The following is a 22,123-nucleotide window of genomic DNA, read 5'->3' on the forward strand; positions in this document are numbered from 1 at the left end:
TCAGTTGAATTGATTGATTGTTTATTTATTATGCGCTTATACAGTAAGTGTTTCAAAGAGCAACCATGCAAGAGAGGGGAAGGCAAGGGAGAACAAGACAACAAGCTTACTAGAAGTGGTACATTCAGGTTGTGTGGTCTAAAGTAAGTTCGGGGGGGGGGGTAATGGGAACAAGTGCTCCCACTCGACCAAAACAAGGGTTAAGTTCTGGGCGGTAGACCAGAGTGGGCCGTAACCGAAAGTGCAGGAGTGCAGAAGTGCTGTGGTAGAGCAGGGCCTGGAGGCAAGTGCAGGCAAACTGGCCAGAAAGCTAGGGACCTGTGAGACTCTGAAGGTACACCAAGTAGCCAGTCAAAATACTGAGCAGGGAGTGTAGAGGGAACAAAAAGGCGGAAAGGTGGTGGCTAGCAGGGAGTGGGAGAGAGAATGAGGAGGCGTAGAAGAAGGTTTTAAGGAGTTTCCAGAGGGAGGCACCTGCTGAGGATACAGATCACCCCTGATATCTCTGCTTGGAGAAGTGGCTCACTCGCAGAGCATTGGAAGTAGATGAGCAGAGGGCTCGGGAAGGAGAGTATTTAGGAAGAGCATGTTGCAGATAGAGTGGACCCAGGCCCCAGAAGGCTATGTGGACAATGCAGAGTCTTGAACTTGATTTTTGAGCCACAGGGAGCCAGTGGAGGGATTTCAGCTCCAGAGAGATGCGGTCCATGGGCTTGAGGCCAAGGATAAGTATCGCTGTTCGGTTCTGGAAGAGGACGAAGAGTAGAGGCAGGGTGGGTGAGAAAGAGGCTGTGAAGTAGTCCAGCCTATAGAGGACCAGTGCTCTGGAGACGGTGAGCCTCTGGGGGAAAGTGAGATAAGGTAGAATGCCTCTGAGATGGTGCATTTGGAAGTGGGACTTTTTAGAGATGTCTGAGATGTGAGAAGAGAAGGAGAGAGTGGAGTCAAAGATGACCCCCAGATTTTTTGTCTGAATTGTGGGTGCAGGTGCAGGGCCAAGAGAGGCCGACCAGAGGGAAGATGGGAGCAGGGGTCCCGATGAGAATGATCTTTGTCTTACTGGCATTGAGAAAGAGGTCATTTGCAGCACATCATGACTGTATTGTGGACAAACAGTCAGGAATGAGCAAGGAGGAGGAAGAGGCTGAGGGTAGCCTGAAAGAGAGCTGTGTGTCATCCGCATAACAATGGAAGTTAGAAGTGAAAGTGGCTATGTATGGGCCAGGATGGCCATCTAGACATTGAAGAACTAGGGGGAAAGGTTAGATCCCTGTGGTACACTGGCGCTAGAGAAGGTGATAGAGGAGAGAAAGGGCCCCAGTTCCACCTGGGATGGGCAGTCCGAGAGAAAAGAAGTTAGCCATGCCAGGTACTGATCAGTGATGCCCAGGGTATCACAGAGACGTGCGATCAGGGTGTAGTGGTTTACTATGTGGAAGGCAGAGGAGAGGCTGAGAAGAATGACGACAGAGGGTGAGTTAGAGCCAATGTTTTAGTGCATGTTCTCACGGGTGTTCAGAATCTAAGTGTTTTCACATTGCTTTACCATAGGATGAATGTGTGTGGTTTTCAACTGCCTCACTCTAGTTGAATCTGAGTATCTTTGCTCACTGTGCCAAAGTTAAATCTGGATGTATTCCACTGCTGTGCCAATGTTGATTCTAGACAGTTTTCCATTATTGTGCCAAATCTATATCAGAGTGTTTTCCATTTCTCTACCAACGTTTACACTAGGTAACTTTTCCTTTGCTGTGCCAATGTTGAGCCTCAGTGACTCTCCAGTGGTGCGCCAAAGTTTCTTCTTGGTCACTCTAGCTTTCACTCCTCACCCTTCCATGCTGATCCCAGACCTACTACCACACTCATCCCCACTCCTCCCCCCTTCCCTGCCCCAAATGTCTCCTCTCTCTCAGTAGCCCCCCAAATGCAGCCGACACTTCACCATTCTAAAGCTGACTCGGGCTGCTTACTGGCAAGCCACTCTCCAGACCCCCTTCAGTACTAGTCAGCCCCCACCTCATACAACTCAACCCGCCTCTCCAACTCCACCCCCACTGCACCCATCAACTCTTCACAACCGCACAGAAAAAAGGCAGCTTGGGCTGCTTGCTGGTGTGCGACCCCCCAAACACAACCTTGACACCTGAGTGTACATCTGGCTCTATAAACCACCTGCCCCCTGTACTCAACCTCACCCCCACTCCTTGCAATGCTGCACCTCCCCTTAGCTCCCCTTAGCTACCACCTCACTGCCCTCTGCCCTCTACCCCACCTACTGGGATGCCTAACTCACACTTTCCCTCCCTCAATGCAGCACTAGCCACTTGTCCAAAATAGCACCATCAGCAAACTCTCCTTCCCTCTCCCACACTCCTGTGCACCTCGACTGTACTCATTTGAGACCACCACTAACACATTGCTCTCCCCTTCTCCTCCCCAGTGTATGCCCTGCTTCCCCTTCCTACTCTTTCCCGCCTTCCCACACCCACACCCACTAACAACCCTGCGCTAGCACTTTTCACCTCCACTCCAAAACACCCTTCACAGATCAATAGCCCTCTAAAATTCCCTCCTTCTGAACTTCCCACCATACATTCCGACATCCCTGCCCCCCAACACACCCAACCCGCTAACACTCGTGATGCCGACCATGCAGCAGAATTCTCACACACTTTCCTGTGTACTAATCAAAAATAAAGGAAGACTGGGTTTGCTCTCACACTGCGCACACAAAATCAAAATAGAAGCATAATTTGCTGATTATATTGAGTGATTTTAATCAACAACGTTGCAGCCTGACACGTGTTTCGAGCTTCATGCACTTCTACTGAGGCTTAATCTTGGTCAATCTGCAAATCTCGTGCAGGTATTGAACCTTAAATAGATTTAAATAGTATTACGTGGGCTCCCAATAACTTGCAGTTGCATGGAGAACGTTTTTGGTCAATCAGAGCAATGCAGCGCGTCCGCTGCTAAATGAAATGAATGGAGCCCATCCATGCGCTGTACCATCCAGGGTCTTTTTTCTGCCACTTTTCTAGTTTACTCATCAAAAATAAACACATCTTTGACCTCGTAGCCACTGAAAGCCCAGACATCCTATTCATCACTGAAACCTGGTTCCCCAATGACTTCAACCCCATGCACATGTGGCCCAGCTACTCCTTGCTCATACATAACAGGCCCATCAGAACTATGGGTCTAGCCATCCTCCACAAATAACACCTTTCTGTAATATCCACCGAGAATCTATCTTGTAATACTAAATGCAAATCTATTTTTGCTATGTTCCACCTTCTGTCGCCCACAGCTTCCTTTCCTACATAGGTCACCTGGTTATGACGGACATTTCTCTGACTCTCTCAGCAACTACCTCTCAACCACATTGATCCAGCACCCCACACTCACTTTGTTAGGAGACTTCACACATCTGGATTGATGTTCCGGCCAACCTCAGGACCCTCTCCCTCACCGACAATCTGTAAGCTCTTAGCCTAACACAATGGATTTCCCACCCAAACCACATTGCAGGACACAACCTTGATGCACTATTCTGCATATCAGGTCAAGCCCCCCGCACCCTTCTTCTGGACTGATCACCATGCTATACCTTTCCCACTTCAACACCTCTCCCCCCACCACTTCCAGCAAACATCCCCTAAACCACCCCAGCCACCCTCCCACTCTGGAATACAATCATAATACCCCCATACCTGGCCAATTCCCTACTTAATAATTACCAGGTTCCTCTTTTAAGGAAGGACACCCCTGTCGACCTCTTCGAAAAACGGCTCTCCAAAGGAATTCATTTATTGTGCATTTTTAAGGCGCTTATACATCAAGTCAATTGTATTTCAAAGAACCCCTGACACCAACCCGTCACCACACCCTTCCCTTAAAGCTCTCAAAACCCTCAAGCATCACCTAGAGCAAAGTTGTAGGACCAACCATACCCCACAAAATAAAACATCCCTTGCAAGACTGAACAGGGAATACGTGTACACAATCAAGAAAGCAAAAAAGAACCATTATGGAAGCAGAATCTCTAATTCCAAAGATCCATGCAGGGAACTCCAAAATATCTGATGGGAATTCAATTCCCCTAGTTACCTAACCCCTCCGCCCCCCAACTCAAAAACTCTTTGCAATACCGTTTCCAACCACTTCTATAATGTTGTGCTTGAAAGACATAGTACCATCACCTCAAAACTAGCTCAGATCCTGCCATATACATCCATCCCTGTCTCAAACCCGAACATTTCCTCACACTCCCCACCAACTGTCTCCTCAATCACACCTCTTTTCCAACCTGATTTCTGCAACCTACTAGCACTTAGCTGACCTTTTGGCTCGCCTGGAGATCCTTGCACACCACCCTTTCTAAAAAAATATCATGACTTCCACCTGTGCTGGCAGCATAGCCCGCTACATCATAAATAAATCCTGTTCATCTGGCACCTTCCCAGAGGCTTTCAAAACCTCTCATGTCAAACCACTACTTTAAAAAAAACACAACCTCGACCCACTCTCCCCATCAAGTTACTGCCCAATCTCCAACACCTGCTTCATTGCTAAACTAATGGGCTGTGTGGATACAAGCAAGTGGGCCTTTTCACAGAAGCCAATAGACTCCTCGACCCAGCCCAATTGGGGTTCCGACCCCTCTGTGGAATTGAATCCTTTCTGCTCTCTATCTGGAAAGACCTAAAAAGAACTGCCGATTCAGAAGGGTGTGCTGCACTCATCCTCCTGTTTCGATCCTCACCCTTTGATACCATCAACCACACAATTGTCAGGAACAGGGTCCTCACCTCGGCATCAAAGACTACACTCTTTATTTATAATCCCTTTTATTTTCAAACGCTGGCAAATCTTTCTCCTCCCTCCTTTCTCATCCACCCGTCACCCTGTCACAAAAGGGGTGCCACAAGGAGCCTCCCTTTCACCATTCTCTTCAATATCTACCTAAGCACACTGCCAGCTCTAATCTGCTCACATAACCTTACCAGCTACAATTACACAGGCAACACCCAGATCATTTATTACTTTTCCTTCCTTCAAAAAAGTCCTCAAAACCTGGCTATTTTCTGCATTTTCCTGAAACCCCTCCCTAAAAAACTTCAATTACCCAATCTGAACTTAGAAACACCCAACACCTGGCAGTGCGGCCCACACACACTGCCATACCCCAATCACGACCCTTATTTCACATAAGCACCACTAGTTGAATCACAGCCCTTCATATGTGAAATGTCATAGGGATGCACTGGCCATGTACGGGTAAAACCAGCAAATTGCACTCACAGTGGTTGTTATAGAATCACCACCATTGCAATCAGACAGATTGGGATCCACCGCAGGGAATTTTCAGGAGAGGACTTGGGCCATTGCCATGTCCCGTAGAAGTAGTCCAGGTAGTGGCCCCCTACACAATACTCCTGGAGGGCAAACAAGAACCAGCCCTAAAATCACTCTGGAAGGAAGAGCGGATGGGCCGGTATTGTGAATGTATGAAATATAGGATAGGCCTCCCATAGTAATGATAACAACTGAAAAGGTTCAGGAAGCGTTCAATATCTGGGTAGACTCGCCATGGTATCTGCCTAGAAGAACCTGGAAGTACAACCTGTGCTACTCTGTTTCAAATAGTTGGAGCATAGACTGTCACTGTCGCTAACTGTTTTAATGCAGCCACAAGAATTGACAAAAGAAGCCAATTACCTAAGTGGGAGCACAAACAACAAATCACCCCAGATTTCTGCTAAGTGTGTATAACGCACCACTCTGATGGACACTCGGTGCAGTTACGGCTACCCGCGCACATCAGAATGCAGCAAGGATAATGACAACATTTGGTTGTGCTGTTCACATAATTCTCTGCCTACTTACATGAGACTACGTCTCAACACCTCTGGCATCAGAATGTTTCAAATACCTTTGACAGATTTGTGCACGCTGAACACATAGCGAGTCTCTAGCACTCATCCCATCTCCTGACTCTTCTCAACACCCATCCACATGCCTGAGCACATGGGTTGCTTTCTACCGGAGTCTGGCCAGTCCGGCTAAGCCTTGGTATTTCCAGCAGTTTGAAGTACTAATTGACAAGTCAGAATTATCACTAGCCCATTTAATACATGACCTATCCTTAGTACTCCTTCTGGAATTCTGATCTACAGTACTAATTTTTGAATTTGATGAAAATAATAAAAGTTCCACAGTGGTTTGAATGTAACACATTTCCAAACGCACCTCAACTACCAAATCATGCACTCTGCACCAGTCACATGTTCTACATGACATGTTTAGTGTTGGAATTGCACCAAGTAGCTAAGAGGAGATCCTTGGCACTAACAGATAAAAAACGAAATAGCCATTGCCAAAAACTACATTTCCCATGACACCTAGAGTCAGCAGTAGTTCATAAGCCTAGCTGACACGAACACCGCAAACGAGGTGAAAAACAGGACAACGTGATGGAGAAGTCAAACCTTTAGAAGTAGGAATCAGAGGCATTACTTGAGAGAACAAATGACCTAGATTCATAGCAATAAAAAACACAGAATGACCCATGATCACGTGATCACTGTGTATATAAATCAGAGCTTTTCCAAAATGGCGGCCGCACCAGAGACAGCAGAGCACTGCCTGTGGAACCTGAACCCTAGGTAAGAGCAACAGAAGATAAATATAGCGGGACTGGGCAAAGGCTAGAAGAATAGGGGATAAATATAGAACTGGCGCTATAATTATGTACAGAATCCGGGCATACACATAATAGAAACAATGTGTTTCTCCCTTGTCTCTAGTCAGTGGAAAGCACGGCGAGAAGGCAGCAGCCTGGCTTATCCATAAACACGCACACGGGCGGGGAGATGAAAAGAACTGGAGAATAGGAAATTACAGACCCTGGAAGATACAGGTACACACCATGTAAGCGGTGGTGAGATAAAAAGGATATTCCTATATAAAAAATAAATCTAAAAGAAATATATGAATGTTTTACAGATAACTGAATTACACGTTTTGGAAAAGCACACATAAGATCATCTGTTCAAAAGAGAAGACAGGTGAGAAATCCTCCCTGATATGCAACCATATGTGGTATTAATTCACATACACTAGATTAAAACAAACAAAGACCCCCCCCCCCCTTTTCTCTTTTTCTTCCCCTTTAGGGCACGTGGCCAGCATGGCACGGCCTACATAAACTGGGAAAAAGCATCCACAACCTATAAATCTGGCCACACAGGACAAGAATATTCACCATTCTTGTTGTTGTTTTTCTTTTCTGCTGTTCTGTTATTAATAATTGAGACCGGTAACGCTAAAATCAGTATATGTCCTGAAGAAAGCAGAAAGTAATGAGATACCGCTGAAACCGGTAGACAATAGATCCAGGAGTGATGACCTAGATCCCGTGTTCGATACACACGGCAGTGGTAGACACGGCACAGACATAGTAGCATCTTTTTAAGATAAGCAGCCCCAACAAGATGGGTAGCTGTTTTTTGGTTTTGGAAATTCCTTGATTAGTAAAATCAAGGATTTGAGTACTGTTAGCCACACAGATCCAAGGAGATGACAATAAAGTAAAAATATAGACCTTGATGATGTGTGCAACATTTTAGCAGACAGGAAAGTAGTGACCAAGGATAGGGATAGACTTCACCTCCTTTTGTGTACCCTTGACAGGTGTAATATTAATAACCACCGAGGGTGAGCCCCTTACTTGTATAGAGGGCCAATTAGCGAATACAGGGACATTTAGTTAGACATAGGGACTCAGACCATAGGATTAAGTTATTTGAATAAATTGGTTCTATCTAAATGGTGTTAAAAAGCAGTCAGGCGAAGACAGGATAAGGAAGGCTCTGACTCCCAGTCATTTGTATATACCTACATGACATATAGTCAATTATACCTGTGAGAAAGTGAATACATGTCCCCTTTCTTAGTCAGTTCATCAGATGGGAAGCAACCATTAATATCACAGAGGCTATGATCCTCTGTTTATTTAACCAGGCACTTCCCTTTGCAAATTTAAACTGTGATTTACGAAATGGAATACCCGATGAATATGATCAATTAAAGCCCAAGTGTCTCACGTGATTAGGGCTGCCAATCTGGGCATTGACATATTCTGCAAGATTATCAGAGTTACAATAATGTCCATGGGTACCATTGTCCTCAGTACAGATTCCAATTGTGAAATGTAGTTCAAACAAATATTTAGTAGATGAACCAAAGCACCAACAGTTGTTATGAACACACAAACTTTACCATAGTGCCTAGAACTTGATGACAAAACAAATCTTGTGTATCATTGGTCGTTAAGGGTGATGAGGTGACATTTGCTTTCAGAGACAATGAAATGAAGGTTGCTAAACCTTCTTTTGGACGACCTCTTTTAGAAGGACATGCTGGTGAATGGAAAAACTGAAAACCTGTAAGATAAATATTACTCTGAGTTCATGTTTCCTGAAAATACATGAAATCATATTGTGCGAAGAAATTACGTCAATCAGGAGTGTTTAATTTTGAAACAAGGCCAGCAATATTTCAAGAAAGTATTGACGTATAGTCAGTTATAGAGAGTGACTGTCTGATGTGCCTCCATTTCAAATTACGTTTAGTCTCCTGTTTAGCTTTTTCAAAGGACGTGGTATTAATTGAGTTTTCCGTCATGGGTCAGCAATAGCTTCATTGTTTGTTGTGAAAGATCAAAAATGTCCAGTGGCTTCTGCTTCATTTACAATTCTAGTTTCACACTACTATGATTGTTCATGTCTTCTTAATTATAAAGCTTTTCAAGCATCCCCTCGCCATACATCAACCATTTCTGGTAGGTAAAAGAGGATGGCCCTCATTACGACCCTGGCGGAGATCATGGTGCAATTTGCACCATGGAGCATGGCGGAAAGCTGCCAGCACCGCCATGGGGGTTGGCGGATTTACCGCCCCATTCCGAGGTTGGCGGGGCGGTAAATCCCCATTCCCCATTTTGCCCTTCCCATTCCCATTTTTGCCCCATAGGGTATAATGGGAGTGGGGAAGGAGTTAATTACGCCACCGTAAATTACGGTGGCGTAATTAACAACAAGGTCCCGTAGCGCCATGGATTTTTCCGCCCGGAAAAATCAGGCGTAAAAGGCTCCATGGCGCTACGGAATCTCGTAGTAAGGCGGAAGGGTACGCCATGATTTACGCTGGCGTAAACCCTCTCCGCCAGGGTCGTAATGAGGGCCGATGTCATTCCAAAATAATTAAGTCAGTATTTTTCTTTGAGGAGGCTAAAAACCTAACGGCTCACGACTCATATCTAGTCTGGCAAATGAAAGGTCTGCCAGTGGACAGGTGTTGTGATCTCACAGAAGAATTATCATTACATAGTGATGCTCGAAGGTAGATGTAATTACTCCTTAGTGGAAGCAAGTGATAATCAATAGTCAAGAGCCCATCTACCATCCTTCAATCAAAAAAGGTTAATTTAATAAAAACTCTTTGGTTCAGAAGATTATGACATTTTTCACGTTTACAAATACCAACCCAAATCACTGAAATGCAGCATGTGACATATCTAGTTCAATGAATGGACTTATTAAAATGCATGACAGTGGATTCATGTGTTAATGCTTTTTAAGTTAGGGCCCCAACACATATAGATTACATTGGGTGTATAGTCACAATATATTATTTCCATACTCTTTGATGACTGTTTTGGACTCTCAAATCACTGTTTTCTAGTTGGAGAATTAGTAAACAATGGAATATGTTCAACTGCCTCTTTAGCGATTACAGCAATCAGGGAATTGTGACAAGGCTGAACACCATATTTCATCTTGATACTGTTTTTGTGGACACAGTCTTCGGCAGGTCAAATCTAACAGAAGTAGTTTTATTGGATGTGGGTTGAATAATATAATTCAATGTCAATGCATGATTGGTTACATCGTTATAGTACGTGGATTTACAGCAGAAGAGGTTCCATACTGTGTTGTTGCTTCTGGGATAGATTTATAGTAGTTAAAATGCTCTATGGTCATCTCTTCCCAAGCTATTTTCTATATGTCAATGTTGGATGTTGCTATCATAGACAGATTCCAAGGAATACGTACTGCTGTGGTTGCCCAGCTGCATTCCCTTGCTAGAATTATCATCACTTAAATACAGAAGTTGGGCATATACATTGGATAGTATAATGGTATTTTGTAAACACTATCAAGTAACACTGATGTGCCAGTATTCTAATGGTAATTCTGTGGTAGTGGCTTCTTAAAAGGCATAAAGATGGATTTCAAATGAAATGACAAATACAGAGCCACCTTCCTGATGCAGTTTCCTGGAAACCTCATAGCAGGCAAGTGGGTCACAAGTTGCATTAGCAGATCTTGAAGAGACTGCCAAACTACCATACCCACTAGAACAATCATCTATAGTAGGTGTAGTAGTTGCGGTAGTTTTACTAGTATTTTTGATCTCTCCGAGAGGATACCTCACCATTATCCTGTAAAAGTTGCTCAATGTCATTAATGTATGCTTCAGTTAAGTGTTTAGTAATTATTGATGTTTTTATAAATGGGCGAGGTAAATGTGGCAATATATTGTCTTTGAGCATCACTATGAAATAAATAAACAAATAAATAATTCCGTGTAGTAATTGAAGATAGGGCCTCCAAGTCACACAGCTTTCGTACACTCTTCCAATTGGTCCTTTGGGAGGTTACAACACCAATAACACAATCAATCACATGGGTCATGAAAACTGTAAATATGTTCTACATTTCTAAAAGTCCTTACACAAAAGATACATCAACAAGACAATACCTGGTTGTCATTCACTTTAAGCGAGAATAAAAAGAAACATAAAACCATGCATCACTCAAAAATGCCAACCCACTAAGCATTGTTCCAAATCCAAATGATTTGAGACTAGGGGATCCTGAAATAGAAGACCAAATTACACTGAATGCATTGTTTCAAAAGCACCCATGAATAGTTATATAAACAGCCAAGAAAATAGTGTTACTCACAGAAAACAGCACCTCGGGCTTGTAGCTCCCAGACATCCAGACTGCACTGGCCTTTCTGAGACAGAGTACATACAAATCAAGCCCTTCCAGGAGATGGCAGAGGTCAGAGGAATGTTTGACAGCTGAGCGAGAGTTGAGAGTAGCGATGTGGAGCAGGTTGCCACATTTGGTGGACTTTCCATGGAGGGGTACAGGCCAGAGGTATGGCCTGTGGAAGCATCGGAGGTGCCCATTGATGGGAAGAGGAGGAAGGAAGAGAAGGCAGGGTAGTCAGAGAGGAAGAAGAGAGTGGCAGAGAGCTGGCGGAGGAAGGAGGCACTAGGGTGGCCAGAGATGCAGCAGGGGTTGCCAAAGAGATGGCAGAGGAGCCAAAGAGGGTTAAGTAGGGATAGCAGGAGAGGAAAGGAAGTTTATAAGGTGCAGGAAGCAGCTATAAAAAAGGAGATTGGTCTGAGGGCCCTAGACCAAGACGGATTCATTTAAGTAGACATTAATGATGGTCTTAGAGGAGTGGAAGTGGCCAGCAGGGCCTCCCACTGGGTGGAAAACGGAGAGAGGTCAGAGGCCATATGGGGGGCTCCATAGGCATGGAGAGGGAATGACAAAGAGAATGTTGGTACGGGTCTGTCTGGAGGAAGCAATGATGTAAGTATCTTCAAAAGGGGATAGGGAGGCCTAGGTTCAAGACCAGGATATCCCTGTTGAGCTTCTTCCTGCCAGACTTAGAAAGAGGGATAGGATAATCGATAGACAAGTAGTTAGAGAAGATAGATGAGACAGAGAGCACCATAGAGGGTGAGATGAGGGAAGAGCTGGGGGGTGAAGCAGGGGAGGGGTAATACTGGGGCACAGACAGGAAAGAGGCACAAGGGGGGGCAAAAAATGGGGGGCAGCAAAACAAAGAACAAGAACAATGGACCTGCAAAATCCGATGCAATACATTGCCTAATTCATGAGGGAATACATGCAGCCTGATTTGTGGGGGGCTCATGTGGCACATGTATGCAGGGGAGAAGCGAGCATATGGGGGCTGGTACGAGGACCGGTTTCAGGTGGTGCAATGCGTGTGAAAGAGAGAAAAGGGACACAAGTTTAGGGGCTTGCGTGGAATGTGGCAAAGCTAACTCTCCCAGCAGCTTCTTACCTTGCGGCTGCAGATAGGAGGGTGAGGTTGTCCGCTCTCACAATCTGCACCGCTACACCCGCTCACCACTGTGGCCTTGTTCTGTGAGGGCTTTGTCCCAGAGGGTCTGAACCTTGGTTCTTAAAGGCTCGGAAGCATGGACGTAGCGATGTGTGCTATGTATGATTGGGCAGCATCTACTGCACATCTGCATCTCTCAACACTACGGCCTTGTACTGTAATGGCTTTGCAGCAGAGGGTCCAAACCTTGGTTCTTAAAGGCTCTGAAGGGTGGACATAGCGATGCATGCTACATATAATCAGGCAGCATCTCCTTCACACCTGCATCGCTCAATGCTAGGGCCTTGTCCAGCGAGGGCTTTGCCACGGAGGGTCCGAACCTCGTTTCTAAAAGGGTCAGAAGCATGGATGTAGCGATGCTTCCTACGTATAATAGGGCAGCATATCCTGCGCATCTGCATCGCTCAATACCGCGGCCATGTCCTGCAAGGGCTTTGTCGCAGTGGGTCCAAACCTGAGTTCTTAAAGGCTCAGAAACGTGGATGTAGCAATGCTTCCTATGAATAATCGGGCAGCATATCCTGCGCATCTGCATTGCTCAACACCGTGGCTCTCTCCTGTGAGGGCTTTGCCACAGAGGTTCCAAACCTCGGTTATTAAAGGCGCGGAAACGTGGATGTAGCGATGCATGCTACGTATAATCGGGCAGCGTCTACTGCACACCTGCATTGCTCAACACTGCAGCCTTATCCTTTGAGGGTGTCTGCGAATGCCAAAATCAACGCCATCTGCAAACCCATTTTTCACCTATAAAAACTGCTCCATATCTTCTTTATTCCACTCCCCTACCCCTTACAGCCCTCTTTCAACAGCCAGCCCATAACATCTTTATTCCACTCCCCCACCCTTTCCAGGCTCTCTTTCGGCCACCAAATAACCCAAATGTGCTTCTCTTTAAATGGGCAGTGTTCTGGTTAATAGCATATACACAAGTTCCCTGCCTGATTACACATGCATTTAATTACTTATTTGAAAGTATCAATAGCCCATTATCTGTGCATTTTAGGCTTCACAGGGCATATGAATGCAGTGGCTGCACATGTGACTTCTATATGTTACCACACGCCAACAATGGCATCCAGATACATGATGGCATTAATAGGACAGTTGACTTATGACACCAAAAACATCTTGACTTTGGTAATACTTCCCTTGCCTGTTATTTTGCCAACTTTAAAGGCCAGACACACTTTAAATACATCTCGCCCTGGGCTCCCTGAAGCGGATTCACATATCCAATTAACCTTCTGATGCATCAGTGAACAGAAGTGATGTGTTCCGCAATGTGTGCAGTGCTGTCCATCTATTGCAATTGTTTTATTCACGAGCTGTTCATGTCATATAATACAAAACTTAGAATATGTTATTAGCAGAACGGTGTTTGTAGAAGTAGGTACACAACATTAATAAATCAAGTGAGAAAAATGCAATCTTCAAAATACTGAACACAATTCTAATAAATGATTTCAATCTTACCAATGTATTCCTTCCAAAATTCATTCTACAAAGAAAAAAAAAGAGACGATAATTATTACGTACTCACAGTGTGGAGCTGCAAATTGCTGAATGCAATATTTTAAATATTAGATGGACTTTGATCAAGTTCTTTAGAGCACACACGCACACTCTTTTATTTAAAAGAAATATATTATGCTTCTTCATAGCTTTTCATCGTTGTTTGGGCATTGCTTATGTTTTCTGGGAACAGATGAGGAGTCCATTATGGCACAATGGCATATTTAATAATGTTAAGGATGGTGTTTAATGGATTCTCTGTGAGCTGTGAGTAGCTGCTACATTATCCCCCCACCCACGTCTTTCATGATACTAATGTTGCTCACAAATGCCTTTCTGAGATTTACATTGTACATCACATCGTACCACACAGGTGATCTGCGTGTCTGCTATCTCTGGCACTCTGCACATCTGCGTATCTCCCAGCAAGCCGATCTGCATGTCTGTCGGGTTTACTTGCTGTCTGAATATGTACGAAACGACTTGAACTGTCTAAGAAACACCCTAGTAACACATGAAATGTCTGCATTTCCCTTAGTTACCGTTACTACACAATTCCATACCGACACATATAATATGATATACTAACTTTACTGATGTCATCACATAAGTCAATAAAGACGATTTATACGGTGATAATCAGAAAGTTAATTCCCTGTAGAAGCTTGAATAACAGTTGTCTCATTGAATGTCTGCCTCCTGCCGATATGGCGCAATGGGTCACGTGCACTAAGGCACACATATGTGTGCTACGGAAGAGGATGCAATTCCCCTTCTGCAAAACGAAATGTGCACCTACTACTTGAGAGGGACCCCATTCTGTGGGCAGATTCACTTCTTTCCTTGAGGGTATGCTCCATGCACAGAAGGAAATCTGATTACCTGTGCACACACGTTGTACTATCAAAGCATACACATTGAAAATCAGACATTGTACATGTGCGGTAGCCGGGACGAGGCAGACACACGGTGCACTTGTAAAGAGGGACAAGGGGGCCCTAAAGAGACTACACAGAACGGGGTGCCCATCACTATCTCCTAAATCTGCTTGGGTTTTGTCCCTTAGCAAAATGTCAGCAAGCTATACAATGCTAACAGCATTACTAAGGGTAAAAACGAAAGGCAGCATTATAATCATGTCCTGTAGATAATTGGGGCAATGCCTGGAGTTAATCTTAGTGCAGCATGGTCCGGGTGCAGGCCGTGACATGGTTATTCCATCCATGGGGCTTGCTACAACATATGACATTAACATAGTTTTCAGTTATATGATAACTGATGGTGTTAGAAAAAGAAAGCATCTACTAAGCAATATGGTGTACTATGACATTACAGTCTGACATTCCCAGCAGCTGACATTCCCAGCTGCTTCATGTTTGTTATAAACATCCCAGTATTCATGTGATTTGGAGAACACATCTTTGGCATCCATATGTGCTCACTTATAATGCTCACATCAACCGGTCCTGCAGAAAGTTCTACTACAGACATAGCATTTTAAGCAGTCTTCTGCCATTGGTTTAGGCCTTGCAGAACTGAGGGAGGTATTGGTTTGCAGCACCCACCAGATTCTGAGTTTTCCATAAGCTGTTGTTTGTCCATTACTTAACGAATAACAGTACATAGGGCCTAATTACGAGTGTGCCGGTAAGCCTACCGGCACCATTGTTACCGGACGGTGACACTCTGAGTCTGGAGGCAGCTGCCATCCCGCCCGCCAGGCCTGACCTGGTTGGTTGGACGGCAGCTGCTGGGAAACTTTCCGGGAAGCACTGGCACCGTTAATAACGGTGCCAGGGCTTCCCTCATCCCCATTCCCATTGAGTCATGTGGGACTGAAATGCGAATGGGGATTTACACTTTTTCAGCCGCCTGACTGATAGGAACACCAGGGTCGTAATATGGCAGTGTTTCCGTGGAGCCAGGAGCCGGAAAAATGCACGAGTCCGGCAGCAGCCTGCCGGTTTTACTGGCACGGCTACCGCCGGACTCGTAATAAGGCCCATAGAAGAGCTTTGATAGATAACAAAAAAAACATTTTGGTAATACTGTATGTAATTATTGATTAACATTGGAGCGCCAACACGGGCCATCATTTACCATTAACCAACAAAAGGGAATGCTACAGATAAGAAATGTCGGGGTTGTTGGGTGGACTATGGCACTTGCTAGTGCGAGCTGATTGATACAAAGATGTGTTGCTACATGAGTACAAAATGCAGAGTTGCACTGCGGTGCATTATATCAGTTGCTTGAGTTGGATGCAGAAGTGGGACCCCTGTTTGTTGGAATCAGCCACTTTCATTGCATCCCAACTCACCTAATTCTGTTTTACTGCATTTGCATTTATCCAGGGAACTAATCAAAATCAAGGGCTTGAGACAAGGTTGCATGCTGGCTGCGTGTCTCTTTAATTTATATGTCTGACACATAGATGACTAATTAAACAAAGCAATATATATTTCACCTAAGGTTGATGTTGCAAAGTTTGTTGGTTTGCTTATGCAAACACATTATCCTTATTGACATACACAAGTGGGGCTGAAATGTCTCATAAATGAGTTCCCAACTTTTACAGAGGATAATTAATTAAAGATGAATTGACTTAAAACAAACATATTATATATCCTCCACCATAAATTAGGGCAGAAATTCTGTTGGAAATTAGGGGATGAGACTTTGAGCATTATGAGCAAAATAAAATACTGGGTTTTCTTTATAACAAATACATGTTGTAAATCTGCTATGATACAATGATTTCTTAAGAGAGCATATCAATTTGGAACCCAGATCAAATGTATGGCTAGGAAATATTGTTGATTCTCATTAATCCCTTTGATTACATTGTGCACCAGGGCCCCCAACCGGCCCATAGAGCTGGGGTTTGCCCAATAGCACTTTAAGATGGAATAGCAGCACCCATGAGATGGATGGGGATGCAGATTAATACCCAAGCATCAAATCAATAATGACAACTTAATGGTTTGGCAAAGGGAGTCCGTTTAATGACAAGTACAAAAAACGGGGAGTTTCATGAATATCAGCAGATGCCTGATCTTTCTTCTCGCTTCACAACTCCAACAAACTTCATAAAAAAACATTTGTACTAAAAACTCATCATCACTGACGTGTAACGCTTAAAAGTCGGCATGCAAGTCTATTGGTTCTGGGAAGGTAACTTTAATATAGGTACTATATCTGTATAGGGTAACGGAATAAGGGGATTGGGTAAACACTGCCAGGTGGGGCATCAAAGCCCTTCCTTCAATATGGCTACTGTAGACGTCACTGAAGTATGATGTCTCATTGGTTCTTCTAACTATAGGACCCTAGATTACTTGGTCCATTATGATTGGGTTGGCACTTTGCCTAGCAGCATGCAGAATGGTCGTCCAGTTGCAGGGTGCCCACCAGCTCCCCCGGCCTTCCTCCAAGTATTGTTGCAATCAATCCTCACTTTAGTGGCCATGTGTCAATTATTTCACTGTGGTTGGCCTCAAGACTGCATCTCCTGTCTGGAAAAGTTCTGATATCTTTGCCTGGCCCACTGCCATGCGTAGGTGTGAAAGTCTCACTTCTTCTCGCTCGGCTGGTCACGTGATTCAGACACCATGAAATTGCCTTCTTCTCCATGTAATTTGAGTATTTGATTTTCGTTTTGCCCACTACCTGCCTTCGGTTTCTTATCTTGACCTTTCTGAACAGGATATTCTGTTCCTTGTTTCATTAATTGTAGCTACTGTTTGTCTATTTTAGCTGATACAACCTTTGCTTTTTTGGCACGATTTGCCTCTGCTGAGTTTCGTTTCTGCCTTTTATTCTTGATTTGTTAACTATGAAGCTCTCCTCGTGTGGCCTTTAGTAACCTTTGGTTGATTCTGCTTCTTGTGCATAGTGGAAGTATACTTATATAACATGCTTCTTTTGAGGTAGATATGTATAGGTCGCGCTTGCCGCAATCTATTTTACTACTAAGAATAGCAAGCCGCACGATTTTCTTAGTTTTCTTGCGGTTCCAAGCATATGTACATGCATAAACTAGTCAAATATCTTCATCATGCTCATAGCATAAGCTTCTTACATTTGACATCGTCCTTTCATTTTAGGTTCATGATGTCCATTGTCCATGGTGTTTCGTCTCTTTAAGTCATTCTCAGGTCGTGTGAGTTAGTCTGGGTTCTTGTGATGTCACCATTCGTCTTCCATTAAGACCTTTTTGGCTTCTTCAGGGACTGTACTCAGAGGATCTTCATTTTGTTTCATTTGTTGATATGGTTTTCTCAATGAGTACCATACTGTCCATGTTTTTGTTGGTGTCGGTATTTCAATAGGTGCTGTTCTTCTGATAGGTACTGGAAAAAGCCCCACTGCGGCTCTCTGCTGGTTTATTTGCTCATCATACGTCACATACTTTGGTGTGAACGTTCCTGTTACTTCAAAATGGACGGTTGGAGTGCAGGCCGTACGTGGGACCTCCTCTACAACATTCTACTGCGCAAAAGTGATTCTAGTCATTATCTATTTCCTGGAGGTTTGTTCATTGTCTGAATATATGAGCTTTGAACATTTAGAGGGAAAAGTTTGGCACAAGGCATTGCTGTTACCTAATTGTGTGGCAACTACAATTATGTGGTATGAATTGGGGTTGCTCCCGTTATATGCTGCCTATTTATGGAAGGTGATATCTCTTTTACAAAATATCATAACTTCATCTAAAAACACATTATACCATGATTTGATGCAGCAGATGGAGAATCATAATCCCAGTATTATGAATGTTTTTAAAGGATAAGTGTGAAAAGATTTTACACTTTTTAAAACAAACATACTAGCCCGCGCCTAATTGCTGTAAAGACCAACTTGTATAAGTAAGCTTGGTGTAATACTTGTGATCTCAGGGACCAATATAAAATATACAAAGATATTGCACATGAAAACAAGAAATACAGGGTTGACCCTACTTACCTGATGCACGTTATAGGGATATTGTTCTAATATTTAGACTAAGGCCCTCATTACAACACCGGCGGTAACCAATGGCGCTATTAGCACCATGGTTGCTGCCGGTATTGTAACAAGTCCGCCAAGGTGCAATGGGGAATTACCACCCCATTCCAAGGTTGGCGGGGCGGTAATTCCCCATGCACTATTGGCCCTTCCCCATTCCCATTTTTGCCCCATAGGGCTCAATGGGGAAGGCAGTAATTACGGTACCGCAAATTGCGGTACCGTAATTACCTTGAAGGTCCCTTTGCGGGTCCCTACTTTAACGGCTGGTCCAGACCAGCCGTTAAGGTCAGGAGCCGCAAAGGGAGCTCGTAATTAGGCAGTAAGGGGTTAACACACCGTTAACCCCTTAGTGCCAGGGTCGTAATGAAGCCCTAAATCTTATTGAGACCAGAGAAATATATAGCATTAGGAACATTGCTGAAGATAATACCTGCAGATTCTGTGCAACAGAGCAATACATAGAGCCCCTCCATTTGTTTATGTACAACACTGGTTAAACACAGAAGAATTTTGGAATCAACTGCTGTAGTGGGAGAAATATAGCTTTGACAGTAACCATTGTGAAATGTTTAAGAATGTTAAAACTAATTATAATTTGATGAAATATGTACATTTCAATGGAATATGTATAATTGTATGGCTAGTATTAATATTATAGATCATTTTAGGAAATACATATGTAATGTTTGGATATGTTAATGGGTTTGTCTAGTACTTTCAGTCTTTTTGTAAAAAGTTAAACCAATACAATAAATAAAAAATAAATGCAAAAATATTGTTTTTACTGCAAATATGTAGATGGGGTTGGGGTTAGCCACATAGAAAGCAGGGGCAGTGAGGTTTAGAGGCGCCTGGGGGTAACTCCCACATTTTGCATTATAAAACAGTAAAAAGAAAAGTGCTGGAAGTGGATTCGGTGAGTTGGAGTGCAAGGAAATTGCAAAAACATCCTGTTGGGTGCCTACGTTTGGTCACTTGTGCTGACGCCGAGCAGCAGCGGTCAATTCATTACAATGGTTAGTGTGGCCATTTCAATTGTTTGCAAATATAGTCACATACATATGACTCCCAATATATGTAGTTGGATCATGGGTCCAGGCTACTTAAAAAATAGCATATGTTATAGTCTTAGTAGCAGACAGCTCTGATTTAATGCAGGTAGATGGGGATATAGTGGAAGGAGAGATGTTTATTTGGGCCTGCTTTATCAATTGTCCTGTGTTTTCTCCACAGAATACAACATGAAATAACAGATATGAAAGGAATAAGAAAATAGAAAATTAAGTGTACTTCGGCATATTCATGCTGAACATATAAAATGTAATTTCAAGTATAGGTGCTGTGAAATGCACAGCCAAGAAAAGCATGTGTATTTGATTCAGTAAGTGGTGTTCTGCAAATAACCCTTTTTTCTCAAAGGAAGGCCACATATATTCAGAAATCAGTGAGAAAAATGTTTTCTGTTCAAAGTGAACAGGCCTGTTAAAGCTCATTTACTGTAGAGAGATATGCATGACACACAGGTCAACCTAGAATTGGGACAATCTTTAGCACATAACAGAAATCCTCAAAAAATCATTAATAGATTGTTCCTAGGCTGAATGCTTAACAATCCACAAATTAGCTTAAAACCATGGAGTGTTCTTATATTGTCTTCTTCTTGCTCGACAAGATAACGTTAAAATGAATGATTATTTGTGGCAAACCTCGCCAAACAGAATCTTTTATGTTCAGTCACCCAGGTCAAAAAGTATAATCCATCCAAAATTAATAGCATTTCACTGTGTGAAAGGCTCTACAAAGCAAGCCCAAATGATCCAGAGGTGTAGAGGAGGAGGTATCTGTTTTCTCCCTAGTCGCTCCCCCTCGCCACATATTGGGATGACAGACGAAGAACCATGATGGGGAACCACTGCCGGAATCCTTGCAATATTCCTGTTCCACGTCGAATAAATGAGAGATGTAATGCACTTAGACAACCCTTCATAGTGTATCCACAAGCTGACATAGTGGAGGAAAGTTACCAAGAAGGATGTACTTTGCTGAGCTGGCTAAATGCAGCCATGAAAAGAATGGATGTGCATTAAAAGAAAGTCCGATGACAGCAAAGGAATGTCATAAAGAAGAAGTAAGAACCTACGCTGAAACAATATGAAAATACTTAAGAATGACAATGTAACTGAAGTATGAAGAGAAACATGTACCCTACGATACAGTAAATATGAACACCAAGAGAAATACATTTACTTATTGACCAATAACTTTAAATACGGTAAAAAGAACATATAGAAGCTTGCTTATGAATGGTATATATTCAACATTTAGGACGACCTTTAGAAGAAGATGGGCAACAGTTTATGTCAAAAAATCCACCTACCTCAGAATGCGAGGCCAGGATCTTAAAGTGAAAAGATGATAAAGCAGTTGTTTTTCCCTCACAAAATAGAGGAGTACATTGGCCTAGGACCAAGGATGATATTTCGAGAAATGGAGACAAAGCACTAAGGGAGTCTAACAAACAGACCATGTGCAAAGGGCATATTTCTCAAAGATTAGGAGGAACAAGAACATTTCCAGATGCCAAGTATTGGGTAATAAAAAGGGCATGAAGTGTATATGGGATAGAGTGAGCAATAATAATAATAATAATAATAATAATAATTTGGCATTTATATAGCGCTACGAACCCTCAGGTATCTGAGCGCTGCTTATTATTACCCACGGTGTGTGGTACTCATTTATCGACCTCGGAAGGATGAAAGGCTGAGTTTGGCCCCGCCGGGATGTCAAAGCGAGCGCTCTACTAGCTGTGCCACTTGACCGGCTTGTCTCTAAACGCCAAGGGGAGAACTGCACCCAGCATAATTGACTCAAATGGTGTTACTGCACTGCCGACATGGACAAAATCATGGTCTCTTGACACCTGATGGAGAGCTGGCAAACAAGGGGTATTCATTAATTCTGAAGGTAAGATAATGGTTTGCCTACACTCCCTCAAATGCCCAGAGATAGTGCAGACTGATCAGGTCAGCCTTCAAACAGAAGACATTGGCATGAGGCCTACCGATGAGAGAGGGTAGACTAACTGGGAAAACACATGGAGAGCTGATGTATCTCCAAGCACCTTGGTTTCGTTTCTATGTATGTGCTGCTAGAGAGCTGAATGTCCAGGGTTGGATTTGGGTTGCTAACCACTCAGAAAAGCATGGCCATGCACTTTTACATACAATGTTGCAAGTATTATTCTGCTGCCATATTCTCTGTTGTAATCAGTGTTATAAGAATTTAAAAGAAGCTAAGGACATGTCCGTCAGACACGGGGCCACCAATGATAGACTAATACTCATGCATTTTATATGTA

At 43.4% G+C, this 22,123-nt stretch overlaps 1 protein-coding gene across 1 annotated transcript in view; it reads right to left on the minus strand.

Moving 5' to 3' along the window:
- The window catches only part of F9 (coagulation factor IX), a 512,309-nt gene that overhangs the window by 308,869 nt on the left and 181,317 nt on the right, over positions 1-22,123 (minus strand). Inside the window, exon 3 of the mRNA XM_069612775.1 lies at positions 13,714-13,738. Coding sequence (XP_069468876.1) covers positions 13,714-13,738 — 25 coding nt within the window. The remainder of the gene's footprint in view (positions 1-13,713; positions 13,739-22,123) is intronic.

Source organism: Ambystoma mexicanum, chromosome 5p (assembly GCF_040938575.1).
Source record: "Ambystoma mexicanum isolate Mex_15411 chromosome 5p, UKY_AmexF1_1, whole genome shotgun sequence".
Lineage (NCBI taxonomy): Eukaryota > Metazoa > Chordata > Amphibia > Caudata > Ambystomatidae > Ambystoma > Ambystoma mexicanum.